This window comes from Sinocyclocheilus anshuiensis, unplaced genomic scaffold (assembly GCF_001515605.1).
Source record: "Sinocyclocheilus anshuiensis isolate Anshui unplaced genomic scaffold, SAMN03320099.WGS_v1.1 scaffold207, whole genome shotgun sequence".
NCBI lineage: Eukaryota > Metazoa > Chordata > Actinopteri > Cypriniformes > Cyprinidae > Sinocyclocheilus > Sinocyclocheilus anshuiensis.
The window spans coordinates 1,649,951-1,671,966 of NW_015551045.1; the positions used below are offsets into that span (position 1 = coordinate 1,649,951).

General features: G+C 34.0%; 1 protein-coding gene across 1 annotated transcript in view; it reads right to left on the minus strand.

Moving 5' to 3' along the window:
- The window catches only part of LOC107661763 (serine/threonine-protein kinase 10-like), a 51,669-nt gene that overhangs the window by 28,521 nt on the left and 1,132 nt on the right, over positions 1-22,016 (minus strand). Inside the window, exons 2-4 of the mRNA XM_016451530.1 lie at positions 15,475-15,639; positions 1,216-1,264; positions 656-805 (exon numbers count right to left, since the gene is read on the minus strand). Of these exons, the coding sequence (XP_016307016.1) occupies positions 656-805; positions 1,216-1,264; positions 15,475-15,639 (364 nt within the window). The remainder of the gene's footprint in view (positions 1-655; positions 806-1,215; positions 1,265-15,474; positions 15,640-22,016) is intronic.

The window sequence follows — 22,016 nt, forward strand, 5'->3', positions numbered from 1 at the left end:
TGTGTGTGAGAGAGAGTGTGTGTGTGTGTGTCAGTGTGTGTGTGTGTGTGTGTGTGTGTGTAAGGGTGTGAGAGAGGTCAAAAGAATTAGTAAGAGATCTTTTGCTCTGTAACAAATCCTAACTAAACAGCATTTTAAGGCATCACAGCCGCACACCTGATCACTTTAATATGTCCTTGCTGAATGAAAGTATTATATGAATGGTACTGACTACTACTAATTGGTAATGTATTATGGCTTCCACAAAAATATGAGGCAGCAAAACTGCTTATTAACACTGACAATAATCAGAAATGTTTTTTAGCAGCAAATCAGCATATTAGAATGATTTCTGAAGGATCACGTGACACTGAAGACTGGAGTAAATAAAATAAAAAATTAAATAAAATAATCTTAGTACAGAGTTGCTGCTTATGTAGAGCGTTCCAAATCAATCATGTTTGTTCCAATTCAGTTAGGATGATCCCTTAGAAGGCATCAAGCCTGCTCACTAGGTTCTGGAAAAGAATTATTGTCCTTTGTCAAATTAGAATAAGTTTGTGTGCTTGAGAAAAAAAAAGACAAACGATACCAAATAAATAGCGTGGCTGTCAGTTTTAAACCGCACCCAATTGAAATCAGACGACCGGTCGGACTGCTTCGTTTACATACGAACCTAGCTTGATGTCTCCATCCAGCGTGAGGAGAATGTTTCCAGCCTTCAGGTCTCTGTGGATGATCTTCATGCTGTGGAGATACTGAAGAGCCTCCAGCATTTGTTTACAGATCACCCGGATCTGAGGCTCTTCAAGACCCCTGTCCAGCTCTGAAAGACACAAACAATAAAGTCTTCAGACTAGTGCATCAAACACTTCAAAAGAAAAAAGCTCTTATATTATATTATATTACATTATATTATATAGACAATTTGAACCCTATTTTTAAAATTATTAAAAGGTATTTTACAATTAAAAATGAAAATTCTGTCAATGTTAAACACACAAACATGCATATTCAATAAACTTGAGTTTGAGAGGGCAATGAACTTTAAGTGACCTTGACTGGCTCGTTAAAAAAAAAACACCCAAAATAATGCAATATCCTGTTTAAACTTCAGGGGAAATGAGTGTGCCTACTCACCCATGAGCTAATAACCAAGATCATCAAAAGGAAGTTGCAGGGGGCTTTTATAAAAACAATAACATGAAGGAAAGCAATAAGAGATTCAGGTCTTACCTAACATGGTGGCATCGACAGCACCTCCGGGGCAAAACTCGATCATTATCTGTTGGGGGAAATGAGGTAAATTGTGAGAGGGTTTTGTTCAGGGCAGAGATTTCTGGCTCATTCAGACATAGAAGAACTCAGTGGAGTTGGAAGAAAAGAGTCATTTGATGTAAACAGGAAAAGGTGGTGCAGTGTATGCGAACAATGTCAGACTGATCCAGTTTATTTGAGAATTAGAGGAATGAACTTCATGACTCATACACTCATACAAAAGTTTGGGATCAGTAAGATTTTTAATGTTTTTTTGTTTTTTTTTAAAGAATTCTCTTCAAGGCTGCATTTATATAATCAAAAATACAGTAAAATCAGTAATATTGTGAAATATTATTATAATTTAAAACAGCTGTTTTCTATGTGAATATCTGTTAAACTGTAATTTATTTCGTTGATCAAAGCTGAATTTTCTGCATCATTACTCCAGTCTTCAGTGTCACATGATCTTCAGAAATCCTTCTAATATGCTGATCAGTGTTGGAAACAGTTGTCTTTTATATCACATTTTATCAATTTAACACATCATTACTGAATACAATTATTAATTTATAAAAAAAAAAAACATTGACCCCCAAGCTTTTGAATGGTAATGTATTGGTACAAACTAGTGCTGTCAAAATTATAAATTAATTTTTCCAGTTTAACGGCATTAAAAATATTTAACGCAGGGGCGGGGCTAGGGTTGGTTGCCCCATTCACAACTGCTGCTTCTGTCTCGTTTTTCTTGACAAAAATTGCGTTTATTTTATCTTTACGGGCACATCAAACGGGAGACTTTCCAGAACATCAGTGAACTGCGGTCAGATGAGATGTTGTCAGGCCATACGTCAGTAAAAACAAATTTCCCTCTCCTGTCTGCCGTTATACTGTGCTTGTAACACATGCTCTTTAATTGCACGCACAAATGCGCCGTCGCGCTGTATATCATTTTATATTCAAGTGCAATTATATATAAAAGGTTGTGAGAAAACACGATGCGTATCAGATCCGTGTCACGTTCAGCAGCGGCAGCTCTTAAAGTAATAGCAGCCGAAACAACCTAATAACCAGCTGCTGTGATGACTGTTCATCAAGAACAAAAGAAAAAGAGGAAATCAGTAACGTTTGTAGCTTTAAGGATTCGTCTATATTTAATTTAGAATTTAGTGTTTGATAACTTTATTTAACCCTACTTGCTGAAGGGCACAGGTAAATATGACATTTATTATAATGGGTTTATGTGAAGATTGTTTTAAGTTCACTTAAATTAGAAATTGTTATTTTTTAAAGTCTAATAAATGTTAAAATTGATAGATCTCATTTATACTGTAATGTTGAATGGCTATAATCAATGGTCAATTTCATAGAGACATCAGTATTATTGGTATCAGTGATACTCGCCTTCAGTCATAAAAATATGCCACTAAACAAATATTTATAAATATACTCTTTTTATGTTGTTTGTACATCAATTTGAAGATTGCATGTGAAATTATTGCAATATAAAAGTATATTTAAAAACTTTAATGTTAGGAGAGTTTAATCACGATTAACCGTGATTAATTTCAGAAAACAAATGTGCGATTAATTCGTTAAAAAAAAAATTTAATTGATTGACAGCACTAGTACAAACGATTTCTATTTTTAAAAAAAGCTGTTCTTTTAACTTTTTATTCATCAAAGAATCCTGGAAAAAAGTAGCACAGTTTCCAAAAAACAAATATTAAGCAGCACAACTGCTTAGAAAACTATCATTTTAAATTGTCATAATATTTCACAATATTAGGGTTTTCACTGTATTTTTGATCAAATAAATGCAGCCTTGATGAGAAGAAGAAACTTATTTAAAAAACATTATTTAACAAAGTCTTTCTGATGCCAAACTTTTGAACGACAAATACAGTAGTTTACACAAACTAAAAATCAACAGCTGTTTTTGAATCAGTCTGGCAGGCTGACAACACAACAAACTTCCAGTGACCAGAAATGTGTTTTATGCACACTAGAAGGGAAAATTCTGCCCGCGACACAATCAAAACCAAATCTGAGGTTTAATTTACAGTTATGTGGAACACAACTTTGGACCAGTGAGTTTCCACTGTAGGCGGGGCTTCAGTGCTGCAGAAATAACAACTTAAGGAAAAGAAGAAGAAGAACACGAAACTGAAAAAAAAAATGCCCTGCAGTCTGTCATTGCTGCAGCTGGTTAGGACAAAAACTGACATTTGCATGGAAGAGACAGACTTGTTCATAGCCTGGCTAGGACATGTGCTATAGTTTGACTAGAAAAATAATACTCAAATCACTCTTATTTCTATGGCACTTGAGTTATTCAGTGTCACTGGCTGAGTCTGTGCATGTATTTCTAGACTGTGCTGAAGTTTCAGTTTTTGTTCCTCTATTTGAACACATTTACAGATTGTGTAATAAAGATTAAAGATTAGGGATGCACAATATTGTTTTTTTGCCGATATCCCGATATTTTTCAACTCATCTTTGCCGATACCGATACCTATACCAATACCGATACCAATATATTTCCTTTTTTTGGAAACAACACCAAGTCTCTCCTGTGCAGAGATTCTAAACTAATTATTTTTAATTTTGATTCGTTTTTAACAAAAACTTATTTGTTAGAATTTTAAAAACCAATAATGAATTTCTTTTATAATGAGAGTGCATTGAAAGCTTTGAAAATAATTATAAATCAACTATAAATCAATCACTTTTTTTTCAGACAGACGCAGTGGTGGTAACCTTAACATTTTATTTAAAGATTTAACATTTGTAGATGGTCTAAAGAAAAAGAGTTGTAAACATTCTGAAAATCTTTCAGAGCTCATAATCTGTTTGAAAAAAAGAAAAAAACATTAACATTAATACATAAACAAACAAATCTGTATAAAATTATTTAATTAACAAGTGTCATGTTTGTGATTTTTATTCATGCAAGCTATATCTTCTGACCTTTAAATCAAAACATACCCATGATTTTACGACATCAGTTACTGCTTTATTTAATCAGAAATACAATCTTAATGTTATTTGTGTATTTTACTATCATTTTATTACAAGTAGGCCAACAGCGCCCCCTAGGGAATTAAAACTCTTTACCTGACGGGCATTAGGCCGCCGTTGCATGCGCTAGTGACTGTTGAATCTATTGCGCAGCGGATGCGTCATTGTGTTCATGCATTCTCAGTTTAAAAGCAGCGATCAAAACAGTGAATCTAATCATCATTCAGGCAATAATTCGCTTCAAGAATGACCACAATGCTGACTTGATGTTATCGCTAGCACACCCTGAGCACATGCGAGTTATTTGTCTTATCGGAAAGACTTATCGGCATAATTGTACATATCGGACCCATGCCAATGTTTACATTTTAAGCCATTATCGGCCGATTCCGATATCACAATAATATTGTGCATTCCTATTAAAGATAGATACTTACCACATAAAAACAAGACAAATTCCATTTAAATAAGTTAATTATATCGATCAAACATATTTTTTTTAAAAACATGGAGGATTTTTTAGCTGAATTAAAAAATAAATAATATGAACCTGCCTCTAGCAAAATATATGCAGTAAGTTAGGCCCAATAATAATTCAGTATCATAAACTCTTATATCATAAAAACGGGAATGCTATGACATGACTAACAATGTCATCACGTTCAAATGACAAAGATACACAATATCTCTATTATGTGTGTCAAAGCTGTTGATTAATCTTAACTTGATAAGTTCAACATACAAAAAGCCTTGCCATGTGGTGCAAATGATAACCACCTTAAATCATTTTGTTTTCGCAGTCAAAGCAAATTCCTGAGTCATTAGACAATTTCACAGGATTTTCTCAATGCTCTCTTCAGATGAATGGGATAACTGCCTACCTGTTTAACGTGAGCCAAGAAAACCTACACCTTACATCGCCAGCCAAAACAATAACGGACCAAGATCTTCACATACTGTAATTTGGCTGTCACTGATATGAATTTACAAGTTCTCCAAACAGTTCCACAAGGTTCCTTTAAAATGTCTATACAAATACACAAGAAGTAAGAGGAATTTACAGTTGTAGACAAGAATGACTCCTAAGCGATTGAGGTGTTCTGTTGTTGGATGTAATAATGAACAGCAGTCGTCATTTACTCCCGACATCTGAGCCACTGAAGACGCAGTGGATTACATTTGTTTCTTAAGGGAATACGGCCCCCGATCTACCTAAATGCGTCTATGTTCGCGCGAATCATTCGTGATCCAGCTTCACCAACAGAAGAAATGAGTATAAGGTTTTTATTTATGAATCTTTGCAAATCGCCTTTCCTAATAATGTGCTAGTTAGCAAGTTTCACGGTGAATGCGGCTAAAGTTTACCGTCTCTCAGAGAGTGGCTCGGAAGAGAGGGGCGGGGTCAGCAGAGCTCATTTGCATTTAAAGCGGCATGCTGTGAACAGAGCTGTTTTTGACAGGGTAAAAAGGGTGTTGTTTTACACTACATTGAGAAATTTTAACCAAAGTATGTTACAGACTTTTCATTAAGACCCTAAAGAATCATATCAAACTGTGGACAATGGGCATCCGATGACCCCTTTAAAGGTCACTATAAGGGGTGTGCACAAATAGTCAAATATTTGAATATTCGATCTGTAATTATTACATTTAAAAAAATACAAACACTATTTGAATGAATCGATGAATCGCCTGCGATTATGAACGCGATATTGCGTAGCTTGTCAGTGAAATACGGCTCTGTGTAGTAAATGCTGCTCCATCTGAAAGCACGTGATGGAGATTTACTACTGATTACAGAACCGGCTTTACTGAGGAGATGCGCATGACAATCGCATTCGATTATTTGCACAGCCCTATATCATATGCATGCCAAAGTCAATTTTTGCATATAAATAGCACGCCAAATCGAAAAACTCATGCTATTGATACGCACTTTCATGAGATTGGGTTGGACATACATATGTATGCTTCCTACCTAAGTTTCCTCGAGGGAGAGTGGTTTAAGAAAAGAAAACACAAAGCGCTGAAAGAAACTTTGCTTAACACAGAGTTATCTTTGTGTCTCTGGAACGTTTGTGTCGGCGCACGTTCTTATTGTTATCAGACTGAGGTGCCAACTTTAACCCGAGCATGTGGATATTATTGTTTTTCTCAACATTAACATGTGAAACAATATAAACATGATAAACCCAGGCGCAGGTTCTGTACTGTAATTGGCATGGTCTGCTTTATTTTTTCGTTTGCTCTGCTTGAGCTTTAATGCTTTTGTTCTTTATATATATTTTTTGTTTACACGTGTTTTCAAAGAAAACCCTGAGATATAACGTAGTGTTGTGTAAGAATGTTGTGTATAATGTCTAATCATAAGCTTGTTTAGAAATGGTGACAAAAACTTGATTTAAAGTTTATTTGAATATTTGAATATTTGTTTTTTTATGAGCCCAAATATTCGAATACAATATTTTAGAAAAATGCCCATCCCTAGTCACTATGTAATCACATGTCGTTCCAAAACACATACTATATAAACTGAATGAATGAAAAAATACAAGGCGGCACAATAAACGCATCATTAAACTAGTCCATGTGACTTTTGTGCTATATATTTAAACACTTCTGGAGTCATATGATTATAATGTATGCGGAAGAGGCCTAATTTGTCAGTCATTGTTCAAATTCATACGGGTTTGGAACAACATGATTAATGATAACAGAATCTTCATTTTTGGCTGGACTACTCCTTTAGGAATGTACATAGTTAGAGAGATTCTTCAATGTTTAAGTAGAACAGCAGAGTTTGTAATGTCTTGAAGATCCTGAGCCAAAACTGCAAAAGTACTCAAAACGATTTGTTCATGGAAAAACTGTCCCGTCAAAGCAAAGCCCCTCATGTCTCGACCCCTGTGGACTGGTAAACACAAGTGTCTGTATATTTAGTGATGGAGGCGATTACACAGTGACACAAGGTTTCATGACTGCCTCCAAGATACATAAACCACATACCAAAGCAAAGAGACATGGCATCAATCCAACAAACCAATGCACAATCCAATAAAACTGCTGTTTTCTATGATGGTCAGCAACTTCACTCCTGAATCCCTCTGCTTAAAAATTATTCAGCTGTTAAATAAGTACACAATTAAATAATACCAATTTAGGTCAACCAATTACCAAGCAATGCTTAATTTTGCTCAGTCTGTGGTGTAAAAAGGTCGCATTAGCAATTAAAGAAAAACACTTCAGCAAAACATGCTCAGGTCAAAGTGTCTGAATAATTTTTGGTCCCAAATTTTTATCAGTTTTACTGGAAGTCCACTGTATGAAGAATTTTTGGGTATAATATGTCACAGTTCACTTTATTTTGCTATCCTCACTTACTTAAATAAACTATAGTGTCCTGCGCTCACTAGTAAAAAAAAAAATATCAAATTATATCTGGTGTCTGAATAATTTTTGGTTTGACTGTATTTACACACTCAGACAGACATGCAAACAAATACATGAGGGACATCGTACTATTATTTATTCATTAATTTACATTCACTGGGTGGTTGGTTGCTAGGTCGTTGCTAGGTGTGTTAGTTTGGGTGTTCTGGTTGGTTGTTATGTGGTTATTAATTGGCCTCTGGTTTCTGGATAAAGTGACATTGGGTTTCATTCACTAACTGCTCACACGCACAAAATCTGCATACATTTTCACAAACAAGTCATGATTCATCAATAAGCTTCATGCAAAACTTTACACATGCATGCAAAAATCACATACTCTAACTGGCCTTAAAAACGTGCTTAGATTAAAACATACAAGTCTCTAGGATATACTGGTCTCAAGATATGGACTGGGACCTGGCTCAGGGTTCAACCCCAAGAATGAAGTTTTAATAACAAGAATGCTTTCCTTCTTAGAGACATGAATCTGTGCTCGCCCTAAACAACAGCAGATTATGAGGCTGACGTCACTGAACAAGTTTGCCTGTGTCATGATCGTACTATTATATAATTATATGATCCATACAGGGTGTTTCCTATGGCCAGAGACGCTGGGTTAGTCTCCAGCATCCCCGTTGCCCTACATAGGACAAGCTGTTTGGAAAACGGGTGGATAGATTAATGAATGCTGAATGACAGCAAATATAGCCACGTCTACTGTGTACTAGAGAAAAGACTCCCTTTCAGCATATTCATTACTGAGCCAACATCGTCCAATGAGTCACTGGCCTGACGGATAATCCAGGCGTTTTTCAAACAATACACACGACTGTGTTTGCAGAGAGAATGTACAGGAAGAGCTATTATGACAAGATCCTGAAGATACTAGAGAAAATACAGTGACTAGATATCACAGAACTAAAAGATTTAAGATTTGATGATTTGTGGGTCAATGACAAATAAGCATGAAAAAGGGAAAAGCAATGTGTATTCATGTTGGTTTTGAGGGGGGGACTTTGAATTCATGTCAATGTTCATATCTTAAATCAGTATTTTAAAATTATTTTATAATAATAGTAATAAAGTTTCCAAATGTGTAAATTTCAAACAATGGTAATTTTTTTACTGTATAGGTCAAAAATACTGTATATTTCAGACAAATGACAGATTATGTGTTAAACAGCATGGCTTAGTGGAAGATATTTTTCGAATTGAAAATAAAATCTGTTTAAACCTTTAAATGCCAAATGAAAATGTACTTCAAGGGGCAAGAATATACATTTCAAATATACAAATTAATTTTGGACAACATAAATATATTTAAATTGAAAATATATTTAAAATGTCCCAAACATATATGAGGAGATGCAAGTATCTAAAACTTCTTTAAAATATAATCATGTAATCATATAATCATAATATATTTTAAAATCTATATTAGCAATATATTTTGACCATTTTCGTCTATTTTGAAATATATTACAAAATATCTGTAATATTATACTTTTTGTGCCATATGGGGTATAATGATTTTTTTTCACTTTAACATTTCAAAACCAACTTAAATTTAGATATTCAATCATCGAAAACGTGTATTTAAGTAATTGCTTGTATGAAATAAATAAAAAAAAAATAATAATAAAAAAACAATTTAATTAATTAATTATAAAAAATAAAAAATAAAAAAATAAAAAAATAAAAAAATAAAAATAAAATAAAATAAAATAAAATAAAATAAAATAATAAAATAAAATAAAATAAAATAAAATAATAAAATAAAATAAAATGTCCTTTAATTTCAGTATCACCTGTCGACGTAATACAAACTGGAGAAACCAGTCACTGGCATCTACATCTACATCAGTTGCTTGCTTTCTGAAATGTGTGGAATCTTCCAAATGACACACCGATGCCCGCAGGCACAGAAGGGCAGAATAACCAGTCAGACCACATGAACAAAGTCAGACTGTGAGAGTTTGAGCAAACACACACACACACACAGGAGAGATTCCTCGAGCGCCTACACACACATCTCAGACAAACACAACAAGAGGTTAAACAAACAGAAACGACTGAGGGTTTAATAAGACAATTCCACAACACCGTTAACAGCTGCCAGAGTCAATAAAGACTGTATAACTCGACTGATTCCGGACATGTACACTGAACCTTATTCAACCTGCTGAATAATTAATTATGATGATTATCACTTTCCCCTCACTGTCACAGAGCTCCACGTTTACATTTAGACGCAACAGATGGCTAAAGGACTTTATCCAAGAGCCTGTAGAGAGATGAGCCACGATCGCGATCATGGATTTTCCTTGATGCTTTAAAATAAAAGATTTGGATGTAACATGTCGACCTGGAATGGAAACTTTACAGCCACCTGCCTACTATTTTAATAGCATGTGAAACAGCATGTAGTAAATAATAATTCACGTGTTCAACACTACTGTGCTTCTTTGTTGTCCCTGCTGTAAAAAACTATAGAACCATCACAGAAAATTGTAATGGTTTCCACCACAAACATTACAAACCATCAACTTTTAACTATTAAAAAATGGTTTTCTGTAGTGTGCTTTGGGACATAAGCCACCAATAGAAAGTGACCAGTTACCAGTAGAGACCCACAGGGTCCATTACAGTTTCCATTAAAACCAATACAAGTCCCATTATAACCAGTAAAACCATTACAAATTTTGTGATGGTGTCTATTGTTTTGTTTTTTTTTCAGCAGGGGTCAAAACCTTGAGTAACATTGACTGAAGTTCAGATTATAGCCATTTAATGTTCTTCACGGTACGTAATGTCTTCAAATAACACTAGTCAGTAAAAACATCCTATTGTTGACCTTTGCTGAGATACTAGACTCAACATTCATTTCTGATAATGTCGAGGCACACTGAACTGAAGCAGACAGTGTGTGACGGCGATAAAAGAGGATAAGAGAAGATTATGTTGGCGGTGAGCGCACAGACGGAGGAGAGACAGCAGTCTTGAGCTCACATCCTTCATCCGGCTGTTTAATGGGCTCTTAGGTGCGACAGAAGAGTTCAGAAGATCCCATGACACACGGTGATATCACACGTTTGAGCCCTGATGCATGAGGTCAGAGATCTTCACACACCTGTTGCATGTTAACACAGCTGCTGACCTCTAGACTTCAGTCGAAAACAAATCAGGGGAAAAAACGTTATACCTGTAGGTGATGCTATATAGATGTAAGGGATAATCCACAGCTAGCTGTGCATAAAACGATTTTATTGCACGACGTTAAAAAGTTATTTTATTAATAGAAGTCGTGGAGCAGCGATGACAAGGTTCTGTGCTCCTGGATGTTTCTCTGTGTGTGTGCGTTTGTTTGTGTGCATCAATTAAAGCAGCCAATCAGAATCGAGTATTCAGACAGACCACATACATATACATATACATATATATATATATATATATATATATTCCAGTTTAATGTGCAGATATTCCAGTTTAATACACACAGACAGCTTATTCTCTGCATACTAAAATAGTCATTGTTTTTGCCATTCTGTTTGGTGACACTAAAATATTATACATTTCAGATTAAGAGGAGTTAAATTTTTTTTTTATTATAAAAACTATTAAACTTTCTAAATAAATAACAGCCAACATCAAAAAAAAAGAAAAAACTCTTGGTTTACATATTTTGATAGGCCGTTTTTTCTGTTTTGCATATTATGGCTAGGAAAAATTGCCAAAAATATATTTATTTGTAAATGAACAACATTTTGCCAAAAAGGTCTACCAGTTTTGAATCAAATCAAACATTACACATATATAATAGTTCAGTGAAATGACATGTAAACGAACCAAATGCTTGTGGTCTGAGCATCTGCATCACCAGAAACGGTGAAGCCAACTTGACACACTCAAGTTAAAAAGAACAAGTGCTCGTTATGTTTGACAACAAGTGTGCAGCTATTTCCTTTCACAAAACCCCACAAACATTCCCATCTGAATGCAGTTCATCGAGAGAGATTTTACGACCAGACGCCTCGTCCACACCCAGATATATTCATCTGTGACAGTGAAGGATTGCTCAGACAGCTATGCCAGGCATCTGCTGATGATCGCAGAACACACCTCTTGCTTTAGTATGAGAAAATGCAAATTTGACAACGCTAATTATAAACTTTTCTATTACAGCTCTATTACTAACCGATCAAACATTTGCAGCTTAAAAGCAATGTATAAATCAGCAGAGCACTGCAGTTATGACATATTTTTGTAAACCAACCTGGAAGTTACCTAATAGGATTTTCCATTGGCTTTTACACATTGATAATCTGCTGAAGAAGCTTAAACCAAAATCGGGGTTCTTTTATCGTTTAAAAAACTGCTTTCCTTATGAGGCAAGAAGGAACTAGTGGAGAGTACTTTTTTTATCTGTAATTGATTATGGTGACCTAGTATATATGCATGCATCTTCTTCATCTATATTAAGGAAACTGGACTCTGTCTATCATGCAGCGTTACGCTTTGTTTGTGGTGCAGATTCACGTACCCATCATTGTATACTTTACGAATCATTGGCATGGTCTTCTTTACATCATAGGAGGAAATTGCACATGTATATGTTTACTGTTAAGGCACTTTTAGGTAAGTTGCCTTATATTTCAAATCTCCTAATTCTTTACATAAATAGTTACTGTACTAGATCTCAATCGTTCATTCGGTTAAAAGTTTCGGAATTTGGAAAATGTGCTTTTTCCTTTTATGCCCTTATCTAATTAAATTAGAATCATTGCCATCTCTGGGTACTTTTAAATGGCTTTTGCAAACTGTTTTAAAGGAGTCTTGTACATGTTTCGCTTGATCTTACTTTTATCAATTGTTTTGTACGAGTATTTTGTTTTGTAGTTGGTTTTGTGCGCAACTTTATGTGCTGCCGTCTTGACGAGGTCTCCCTGGAAGAAGAGACTGTGAAGTCTCAATGGGATTCTCCTTGCAAAAAAATAAATAAATAATAAAAATAATAATAATAATAATAATAATAATTATGGACCAACGGCGCTGGGTAGATTACTTACAAATTGTAGTCCATTTCCGATTTCAGTACGATTAGTAATGTAGTCTATTGCACATTTTAGGTAATATAATCAGACTACTTTTTGATTACTTTTAGATTACTTTTGACCTACCTCGTTTATCACATTAATTTAGGTCAGAATAATCTTGTACCGTATTGATATAAAAATACAAATAAAAAGAAGATACATTTCATTCGTTGTTATTAACAACATTACACATTATATTATGTCAAGATTTCCCAAACTGGGGTTTACGAAGGACCTGCAGGGGGTTTGTGAGTTTAATGAAAAAATGAATAATCAATTAAATCATAAAAAATTTTAATTTAAATAAACACTTTTAAAAGAACAATCAAAATAAAACACTTACTAAAAAAAAAGATGAAATATTTTACTTGTTTACCTGCATGTCATGTGACCATTAACCAATGTCAGAGAACCATGGACATGCAAATGTGTTAATTAATTATTAATTGATTACCTTAAAATCAACCTTAAAGTAAATATATTAGGTGAAAGAGGTTCGGCTGACAAAAAGTTGGGAATCCCTACGAAATAAATGTGAATTTGTGCATTTTAATGTGTTTGAAAGACAAAAGCCTTCCAAAGACAAAGTAATACATGGTTAACCTACTGAGTGAAAATTCTAATTAATGTGTTTGTTAGCAGTTGATGGAATGTTGAAATGTTGAGAAAACACTTCTTAAAACTGCAATGATTTCAGTAAATCCAGTGGTCAAATGCTGTGTGGTGTCTCAATTTTCTGTGTAATTAAGTCATCTGACTAGTGATGGGTCTTCGTGTGACTGTCCACAAAACTGGAAGACTTTATGAATGTATATGCACGTGTATACATAATAAATATACACAGCACACACACATATATTATGTAAACAAAAACGTTTATTTTTTGTTTATTTATCGTGATTAATCGTTTGACAGCACTAAATATAATCTAATTCCAAGTACCTTTTTTTTTTTTTGCAATTAATCCAGATTACATGTAATTAGTTACTACCCAGCACTGCATCCCAATGTTTAGTATTTAAGGTTTGTTGAAAAAGTCTTCATCAGACACACATCAGAAATCAGGTAAATATGGTTACATTCATGCACCGTTCAGTTATTAATAAGAGTAACAACAGAATTTTATAAGCCAACCGACAGCATTACAATTTCAAGACTCCAAGCACATTTTCAGTAAATCTGGTCTGTTAATCTTTAATTCTCTTTAGAAACAGATTACGCAGGTTGCTTTGTCACTGCAAATAGCTGTGCGAACACCTCTTAGAGAGAAAGTGGGGAAATTATCATGAAAAGTGTAATTGTGCATGCACTTCAGTGAAGCGATAAACACTATGCATGCACAACCCTCTACGCACACCTTGGCAATATAATCGCTATTGGCTAGTAAATTGTTTTGTTTACTCGCCAGACTGATATACTATTTTACACACACAAACACACACACACACACACACACTCAGTCAGCGTGTTTATCGAGTGAAAATCTGTGTTGAACGCCTCTCACACACATACTGGCGTGTAAAATCTAAGAATTTATTAGCCAATGGCTAATGTTAGACATTATTTAGTCACCCAGAGTAAGATTTAATTGCATATGCGAGTGATTTACTCGCAATGTAGAGGGTTGATGCATGATATGGTTAATGTAAAGCTTTATATTTGATGCTAGAAGGAAGTTTGTGTGCTCTTATTTGGAAAGCTGTCAAACCTGCAAATTATCTGTCAGGTCGAGGAAAGGTTAAAACACATTCTCTGGCAAAAAGACCCAAATTCAGAAACTCCCCTGGCTATTTTTTATTTTTTTTCTGAAGAAAGACAAACTTAAATGGAGATGAAAGCCAAAATATTAAACTTGGTAACACTTTATTTTAGGGTCTCTTAACTAGTTGCTTATTAGCATGCATATTACTAGAATATTAGCCATTTATTAGTACTAATTAAGCACATATTAATGCCTTTTTCTACATTCCTAATTCTACCCAATACCTAAACTTAACAACTACCTTACTAACTATTAATAAGCAGCAAATTAGGACTTTATTGAGGGAAAAGTCGTAGTTAATAGTGAATAAGTGTTGCCTATTCTAAAGTGTTACCTTAATTTTTTTAAATCATGGATGTATGTCTACTAAGTAATGCACTATTTTGTAGAGGGGTGTCAAAATGACAATTTTCACAGGAGGGTAAAAATGATTTCAGAAAGACGGCAGCATCATTATGTTATTTTAACACAAATATTGATAGGTCTATTAGTAAAATCTGTTGACTTTAGCCACCTTTGTTGCATTATATGTTAATGGTGACAGTTCAAGAAATGAGGAAAAAGCACTTTAAGATTGTTTTTTCCCAAGTTTGCATGTCTGTAACTCAAGACATTTTAAATATATCTTAATATAATTTTAGATTTTAATCATAAACCTATAAATCTCTGTGTAAAAATGATGATGCTGCCATCTTTCTAAAGTCAGATGAATAACTCAATAAATATTCATCCATGACATTGAATATTTCGGCTTTCTTCTTCATTTATGTATTTCTTTCACTGATTGAGTTAACACTGAATGACCCGATGAGGGTGTGTGTGTATGACGTCTCCAAAGATGATTAATTTAGACTCGCTGAGCAATTCAGAAACTATGTCACACCTTGTAGTGTTCACGAAAGCTCAGTTTGCTCCGTTTAACCATCTTACCGACAGATTGTTGTCGTAGAAGAAGGCATCGAGCAGTTTGACGATGTACTGATGGTTGCAGGACGCTAAGATGTCGATCTCCACCATGTAGTCCTCCAGCTCCTCTTCACTTTTGGTTTCGATGACTTTGGCTGCAGCTAGTGCACCGGTTTCTTTATTCTGGGCCTGAAACACAAAGCAGCTTCGCATCAAAACAAAGTCAGTGTGATTCACATGATTACATCCCGCTGATATTCCCGTTTCATGCTCGTCGCTTCGGTGCGGTTATTTCACCAGGCCTCTGCGATTCAGCTTTAGTTCTCCGTTAGAGCTCAAATAATGAGCATTACTGCTGTTTTACTGCACACTGATAAAGGTTTGATGGGTGTTTGAATGGAAAGGATTGGGGAAAAAATAGGAAAGTCATTTAATATTTTGATGCATTTTTTTTTTAATAACATGCATCAATAAATCAATGCAAGTAAGAGTGTTAATGATACAGGTAATAAAAAAATTATACTTTAAAATAATGTGTCAAGTTCTTATGGTTGTACTTTTCTAAGATTCCATGTTTTATATGTATTTTATCTGTATTCCTCTATTGTATTTTGGTTTAATGTTTTTGAAAAACATTTATACCAAAGTCAGTTTAGTGAATTTTAAAAAGAGATGTAACCATCAAGTAAAAAGTAATCACATATATATATATTTTTTTACTTTCTTGAATAAATGTGCGTGTGGGTGCACACATCTATAATAATAATAATAAATCATTTTATTCATCATTTTCAAAAGTTAAAAAAATGTCTCAATGTAATTTTTTTACAAATTAAAAAAAACATTATTGTATAGTTAGTAATTACAAATATAATGTATTTACAGCTATTATAGTTATTCATTTTTTGAGGAGTCAAACCACAATATTTTAAAACATGAGGGTCAAAGACGAAAAAGACGAAAAAGGGTTTAAGCATTAAAAACAATACTGCTTTAAATTGTTATTTTTCCCTAAAGATTTTTTTAAAAATTAAAAAGTTTTCTGTTTAATGTAATTGTATTTTTGTTTTTGTTTTTCTGAGCAAAAAATTAATATCATACATTTTCCCCTGATTTACAGAAGAGAGCCACTAAAATGTCATTCAGTGTAACAATCGTGTCAGGCATCTTTACATCAAAAATCAATTTATGACATATTAAAAGACTAATTACTTTCACCCCAAATACTAATTAGTTGTTATTTTACATTTTTAAAATGTGCCACTATCCTAGTTTTGCCCATTTGTCAGTAAGAATTTTTTACTAATTTAAAACCCAATAAAATTTTATATGCTCACTAATTCTTTTATATATTTTAATATGTACAGGTCAGAATAAGCATGTTGTTTATTGTGTTACACTGAATGACAATGTAACATTATTTCAACCAAATTTTGACATTTTATTCTCCAAAAACTTATTTGAAACCTTAAAAGTAGACACTTTACTTGCATTTAATGTGCTTCCTATGGACATATAATCACTTTAATTTATTTTGATGCGGACATCTTAACGTCTTTGACACATGAGCAAACCTAGCTTTGTCATAAAAATGTCATTACCTTATTTTTATTTTTTTGCATTTTTGTCACACCAAAGACCTAAAGACCTTTTGATTCAATTTTTCAAATACTGATGAGCAGCGAAGCAGCTTTGTTACCTTTTTTCCAGCTATTACTAATTTTTTTTACACTGACATTTCAGCCCAAGCAAACCATATTTTCAGAATTGTTTATGCATTTCCAATGTAAACTATAAATAACTAAATAAAGGTATATAGTCAAACAGAAGCAGTCTTCACGTGTGAGATTTGAGAAACATGTTGTGTTAGTACGCAGCATTAATCGAGGTGGAGTCAGTCATTGCGGTTAGATGTTTTTAGAGGAAACTGTGTTGCCAAACCACTCAAAAACAAGACTTCTGCTTTTGTCATAAAAAATCTACTTAAAGCAGACATGATTTGGCACAACTAACAGACAGTAAGACTTGTATACGTTTAACTGTGATAAAATGTATCACAAAAGAGAATGAGAGTAGAACAGGTTGAGAGGACTAATTTAGTTTTATACAAAATAGGGGGAAAAAATTTAAAAAACAACGTTAGTGTATTGTCAGTGGTTGCCATGAAATTGCTATGCGGTTGCTTGGGTGTTTGTGTGGTTGCTAGGGTCATGCGGAAGAGTCCAACTGTGCAAATGAATCACACGCTGATGTGATGCTTGACCTAGTAAACACAAATAACTTACTTCTGTCTTAATCTCCGTTCAATGAAACAACGGGAAAAGAAACTCCACACCCTCTGAATATGAAGAAGCACATCAGAAGACCTGCTAACATCTTCCTTTTCATGATTTAGAGGTGTGCGATCATTATTATCTATGGTAATATCGTAGCTGACATTATGGAGTAAGTCACTCAAAAAACAAACAGTCAGAGACCATAAGCATTGACTGCCTGACGAAACCTATTAGAATTAAGTTTGAATGTTTCTATAACGCAAGTTATGAAAGCAAAAAACATCTCTGTATGGATTTAGTTTTTTTATATTTATAAGATATGCTACACAAGCAAAAGTGCTGTTTTCCAGAATATCAGCACAATCGCAAAAGTTGTATTGATTTTATACAATTCAGCAAACAAAAAGTTAATGTTGAGTGAGTTACATTTTAGACACAATACTGTGTTATTTTTTTCTTCTTGGCTAATGAAATTCCAAACAAAGCCGGAGCAGAGCATCTGTGCATCTCAGAGCAGCACAGCGGTGAATGATCTGCTTTTGAACAAATCATTGGAGTCAATGATTCAATGATCCATTCATAAAGACAGTCACTTGCTTTGTTTCTAAATGAATCAGCTGGTTTGAATGAATTGTTTGAATGAATGATTCAATGAATCACTCATTAAGGTTTTAATGTCATTTATAAAACGGATAGTTCCGGTCCTTGATTCTGATTGGCTGAGCCACGTTCGAAGCTGTTGTAAATTACTCTACAAACATACACCTTTGTTTACGTTTGTCTGTTGCTTGGCAACCACTTTGTTGCAACCACAACTGTTTCTGAGGAACTACGTTGTTTCGTGGAAGAATATTGTTTTTATTAATATCATTACACTTTATTTGCTCTGTTTTATTTTGTGAAACCTAACTGTGTATATGGATATAACTTTGCTTCGCGTCGTACCTAACAACGTCCCTTAGCTGTTATAAATTCACTGTAAACCACGGCTTCTTGGGGCTTATTGCTTTAATTTATTTATCCATGGCAGACCTTAACCAGGCAAAGTATCAGCAAAACACACTCAGCAAAATATCGTTTAGTTATCATTATCGAAAAAATAGATTTGTCAATATCGCACACTCTGACTAAAAAACACATGGCCAAAAGATGAATGCGGGCAATATTAAGATACATAATGCCATTTGTACAGGAATTTTTTTTTTTAATGAGGTCAGGAAAGAATGGACATATTTTTAAAAAAAATCAAGTATTTGGCCAGCTTTCTGGTTGTTCTCTGATCGTCTTTCATTGGTTGGCCAAACAGACGGGAGAGAGACTGAAGATCTGAACATCACTAGTGTCTGTACAGTACAGCTGACATATATCAAAAACACTCCTAGCCTCATAGAAGCATAACCATAAATAAAGCCTGAAATCCACTTCCATTTCCATTGAGAGGATTACAGCACCTGCTCAAGGAGATCGAGCAGAAGTCAAGCTAAATATCCTGCAGGGCCACCTTAAACCCTCAATAACAGCAGGATCGTGTACTTTCAACCCAGTGTAATGGCTATTTCATCACATCCATAAAAAGAATACACCTCTGTTTACATCTATTGCCAGCACACCTTCATGAAAGCAGCTATCTTTCAGCAGATAAATCTTACTTTTATTGTGTTTTTCCATTTCGTTATTCCAAAAGCCGGTTTTATTAGCAGGTAGGGCTTACACAAGTCAACTAGTCATCAGATTGTGTCAGAATTACCATAATTATGAAATGATAACTCATTCTTGGAAACGATGTGTTATTATGGCAACACTCATAACAATGGATCCATGTGTGGCTTTATGAATGATGACAGCAAAACATGTCATAACTCCACAAACTTTAAATAAAGAAAAGATAAATTGATCAAAATCATCTTTAAAGTTGTCCAAATTAAGTTCTTAGCATTAGAGGTCGACCGATAGTGGATTTTGCCGATACCGATAGCTAGGTTGGACCACACTGGCCGATACCGATTAATTAACCGATAGTTTTAAAATTGATACTGACATGATCTTTACTTAATATCCTAATAAGTTTTGGCATAAAAGAAAAATCTATAATTTTGACCCATACAAAGTATTTATGGCTATTGCTACAAATATACCCCAGCGACTTAAGACTGCTTTTGTGCTGCAGGGTCACAAATAATTACAAAGAAATGGCTAATAATTGAGTCCAACTTGAAATATTTAAGTAAAAAGACTGAAATAGTAATTCTTCTAAAACATACTCCTAAAAAAGAATGTTACAGAAAATGTATGCGTTAAAAAACGTTAAGTAGCATAACTGCACAAAATCTATATTTAAAAAAGCTCTAACTCAAGTAAAGAAATACTGTTGGGTGAGTTTAAAGTTATTAAATGCCTAAAACAACATTAGCTTTAAACAAAAGTTAAGCCTTGGACTTGGGAGTTTTATTATGATGAATAGTGCCACTTTGATAAAACTGAATGACCAAACGAAACCGTTTGTCAAGAATGGCATGACAAACACAAACACTCATGTCTTAAAGTTCAATCAATGGCTTAAATGATTTAAATGAACTGGGTGGCAATTGCAAAGCTACAAATAATGATGGACCGAAACAATGAGGCCTAAACCAGATCCTAATGCTGTGGATCTAATATGCAGAATATGTTGATCTCCACCCACAGCGAAGACGCTCTTATCGTTCTGAGCACTGGTGATTATCCGAGCTCACGCAAACTTCACAAGCACTACATGATCGCCGTCACACACTGCAGCCGTGTGCTTTCACGTGTTCTCCATCAATAATTAACAATCAAAGAGTTACCCAGCATTAACTAACGAGAGAAAACAAGAGGACAAAACACCGTCAGAGAGACAGACAATCCAACTGAACTGCAACCAGCTCCATGAGAAATAAATACATTATACATTTGGAAAATATTTGGGGTGGATATATTTGTAAATATTTGAATTCCTTAATAAATGATGTGATGCATGTGAAATCTGGGCATGATTTGACTGAATTCAATTCAGTTATTTTGTTGATGATTTATGTATTGATTACACAGTTTATAATCTTAATGTGACGCATATGTGTCAGTACAGCAAAGAAATATGTACAATTTCTGTTATAGTAGTAATAAACTGAATGGGTTTTAAATACACAGTAACCAGGTTTATACATTTATCATCAATCCCATGCACTAAAAACTACCTGAATATTGTTTGTTGCAAAGCCGGACATATTTTAGCCATGTTCATGCTTGGATAATTCTCATTATTTTCACATTGAACAGATTATAAGCAATCTGAATAAATGCATTTTGAATATGATTGTTTACATTAAATCAAATAGATGCAAATAGTTAATAATAAACTATGCCTACGTGCAGAAATCTGACCTGTTTGTACTTGTATGACTTACAAATATGCCTCACATTAAGTTTATTAGTTTATCTTAATACTGCGAAGTTCAAAAAGATATGCAATTCAAATATATAAATCTTAAATGTAACTGAATTGAATTGGGTCGAATCATGGCCAGATTTCACATGGAATTCACATATTTGCAAATATTTTCACCCCAATTTGAACTTTATGAATAGGCCTAAATATGTTTTGTGTATTTTTAAAAGACATCAAAACACAAATCAAATGCAATAAATTTTCAAACCGAGTAAACAGGCCACACATTATATCTTGCAATCACTTCTTATGGAATTATTTTGTGGCAGAGCAAAAATAAAAACAAAATATTGTTTAAAATCAGTAAATATTGTGTTTTCAGCATTACACTTTTAATTAAATTTTAAGTGTTTGTGCAAATGTATTTAGAAATGATGGTAATATTCTTGATAACAAATAAATAAACTTTAAAAAAGAGAGATAAATGAGAGTTGCTTACTCTTTCAGAAAATTTCAAACAAAGTCAAAATAAAAAAAATTGTTGATTACAATAATGGGAATGCTCAGAGATGCATGCTAAAATTATATTTTTACAAACTTTATGGTCTCAAAAATTAAGTTATGCAATTTTATTTGTATGGATTTATTTATTTCTTTTTCATTTTGGAGGGAGAAATGACCAGGGCATGTTTTCATGAGATCTGACCCATTACAGTATTACTGTAGCGGTTATTAAGGTTGTACAGTATTTAACCCTTAGTCAGCCTGGGGACCCTGGATGTCACAGGGCATTAGAAACGCCCCCATAGTTCACGACAAAAGGCAAATTCAGCGCTTCGTACAGCAGGGCTCCTCTCCATCTAACCGAAACTGCAGCACATTCC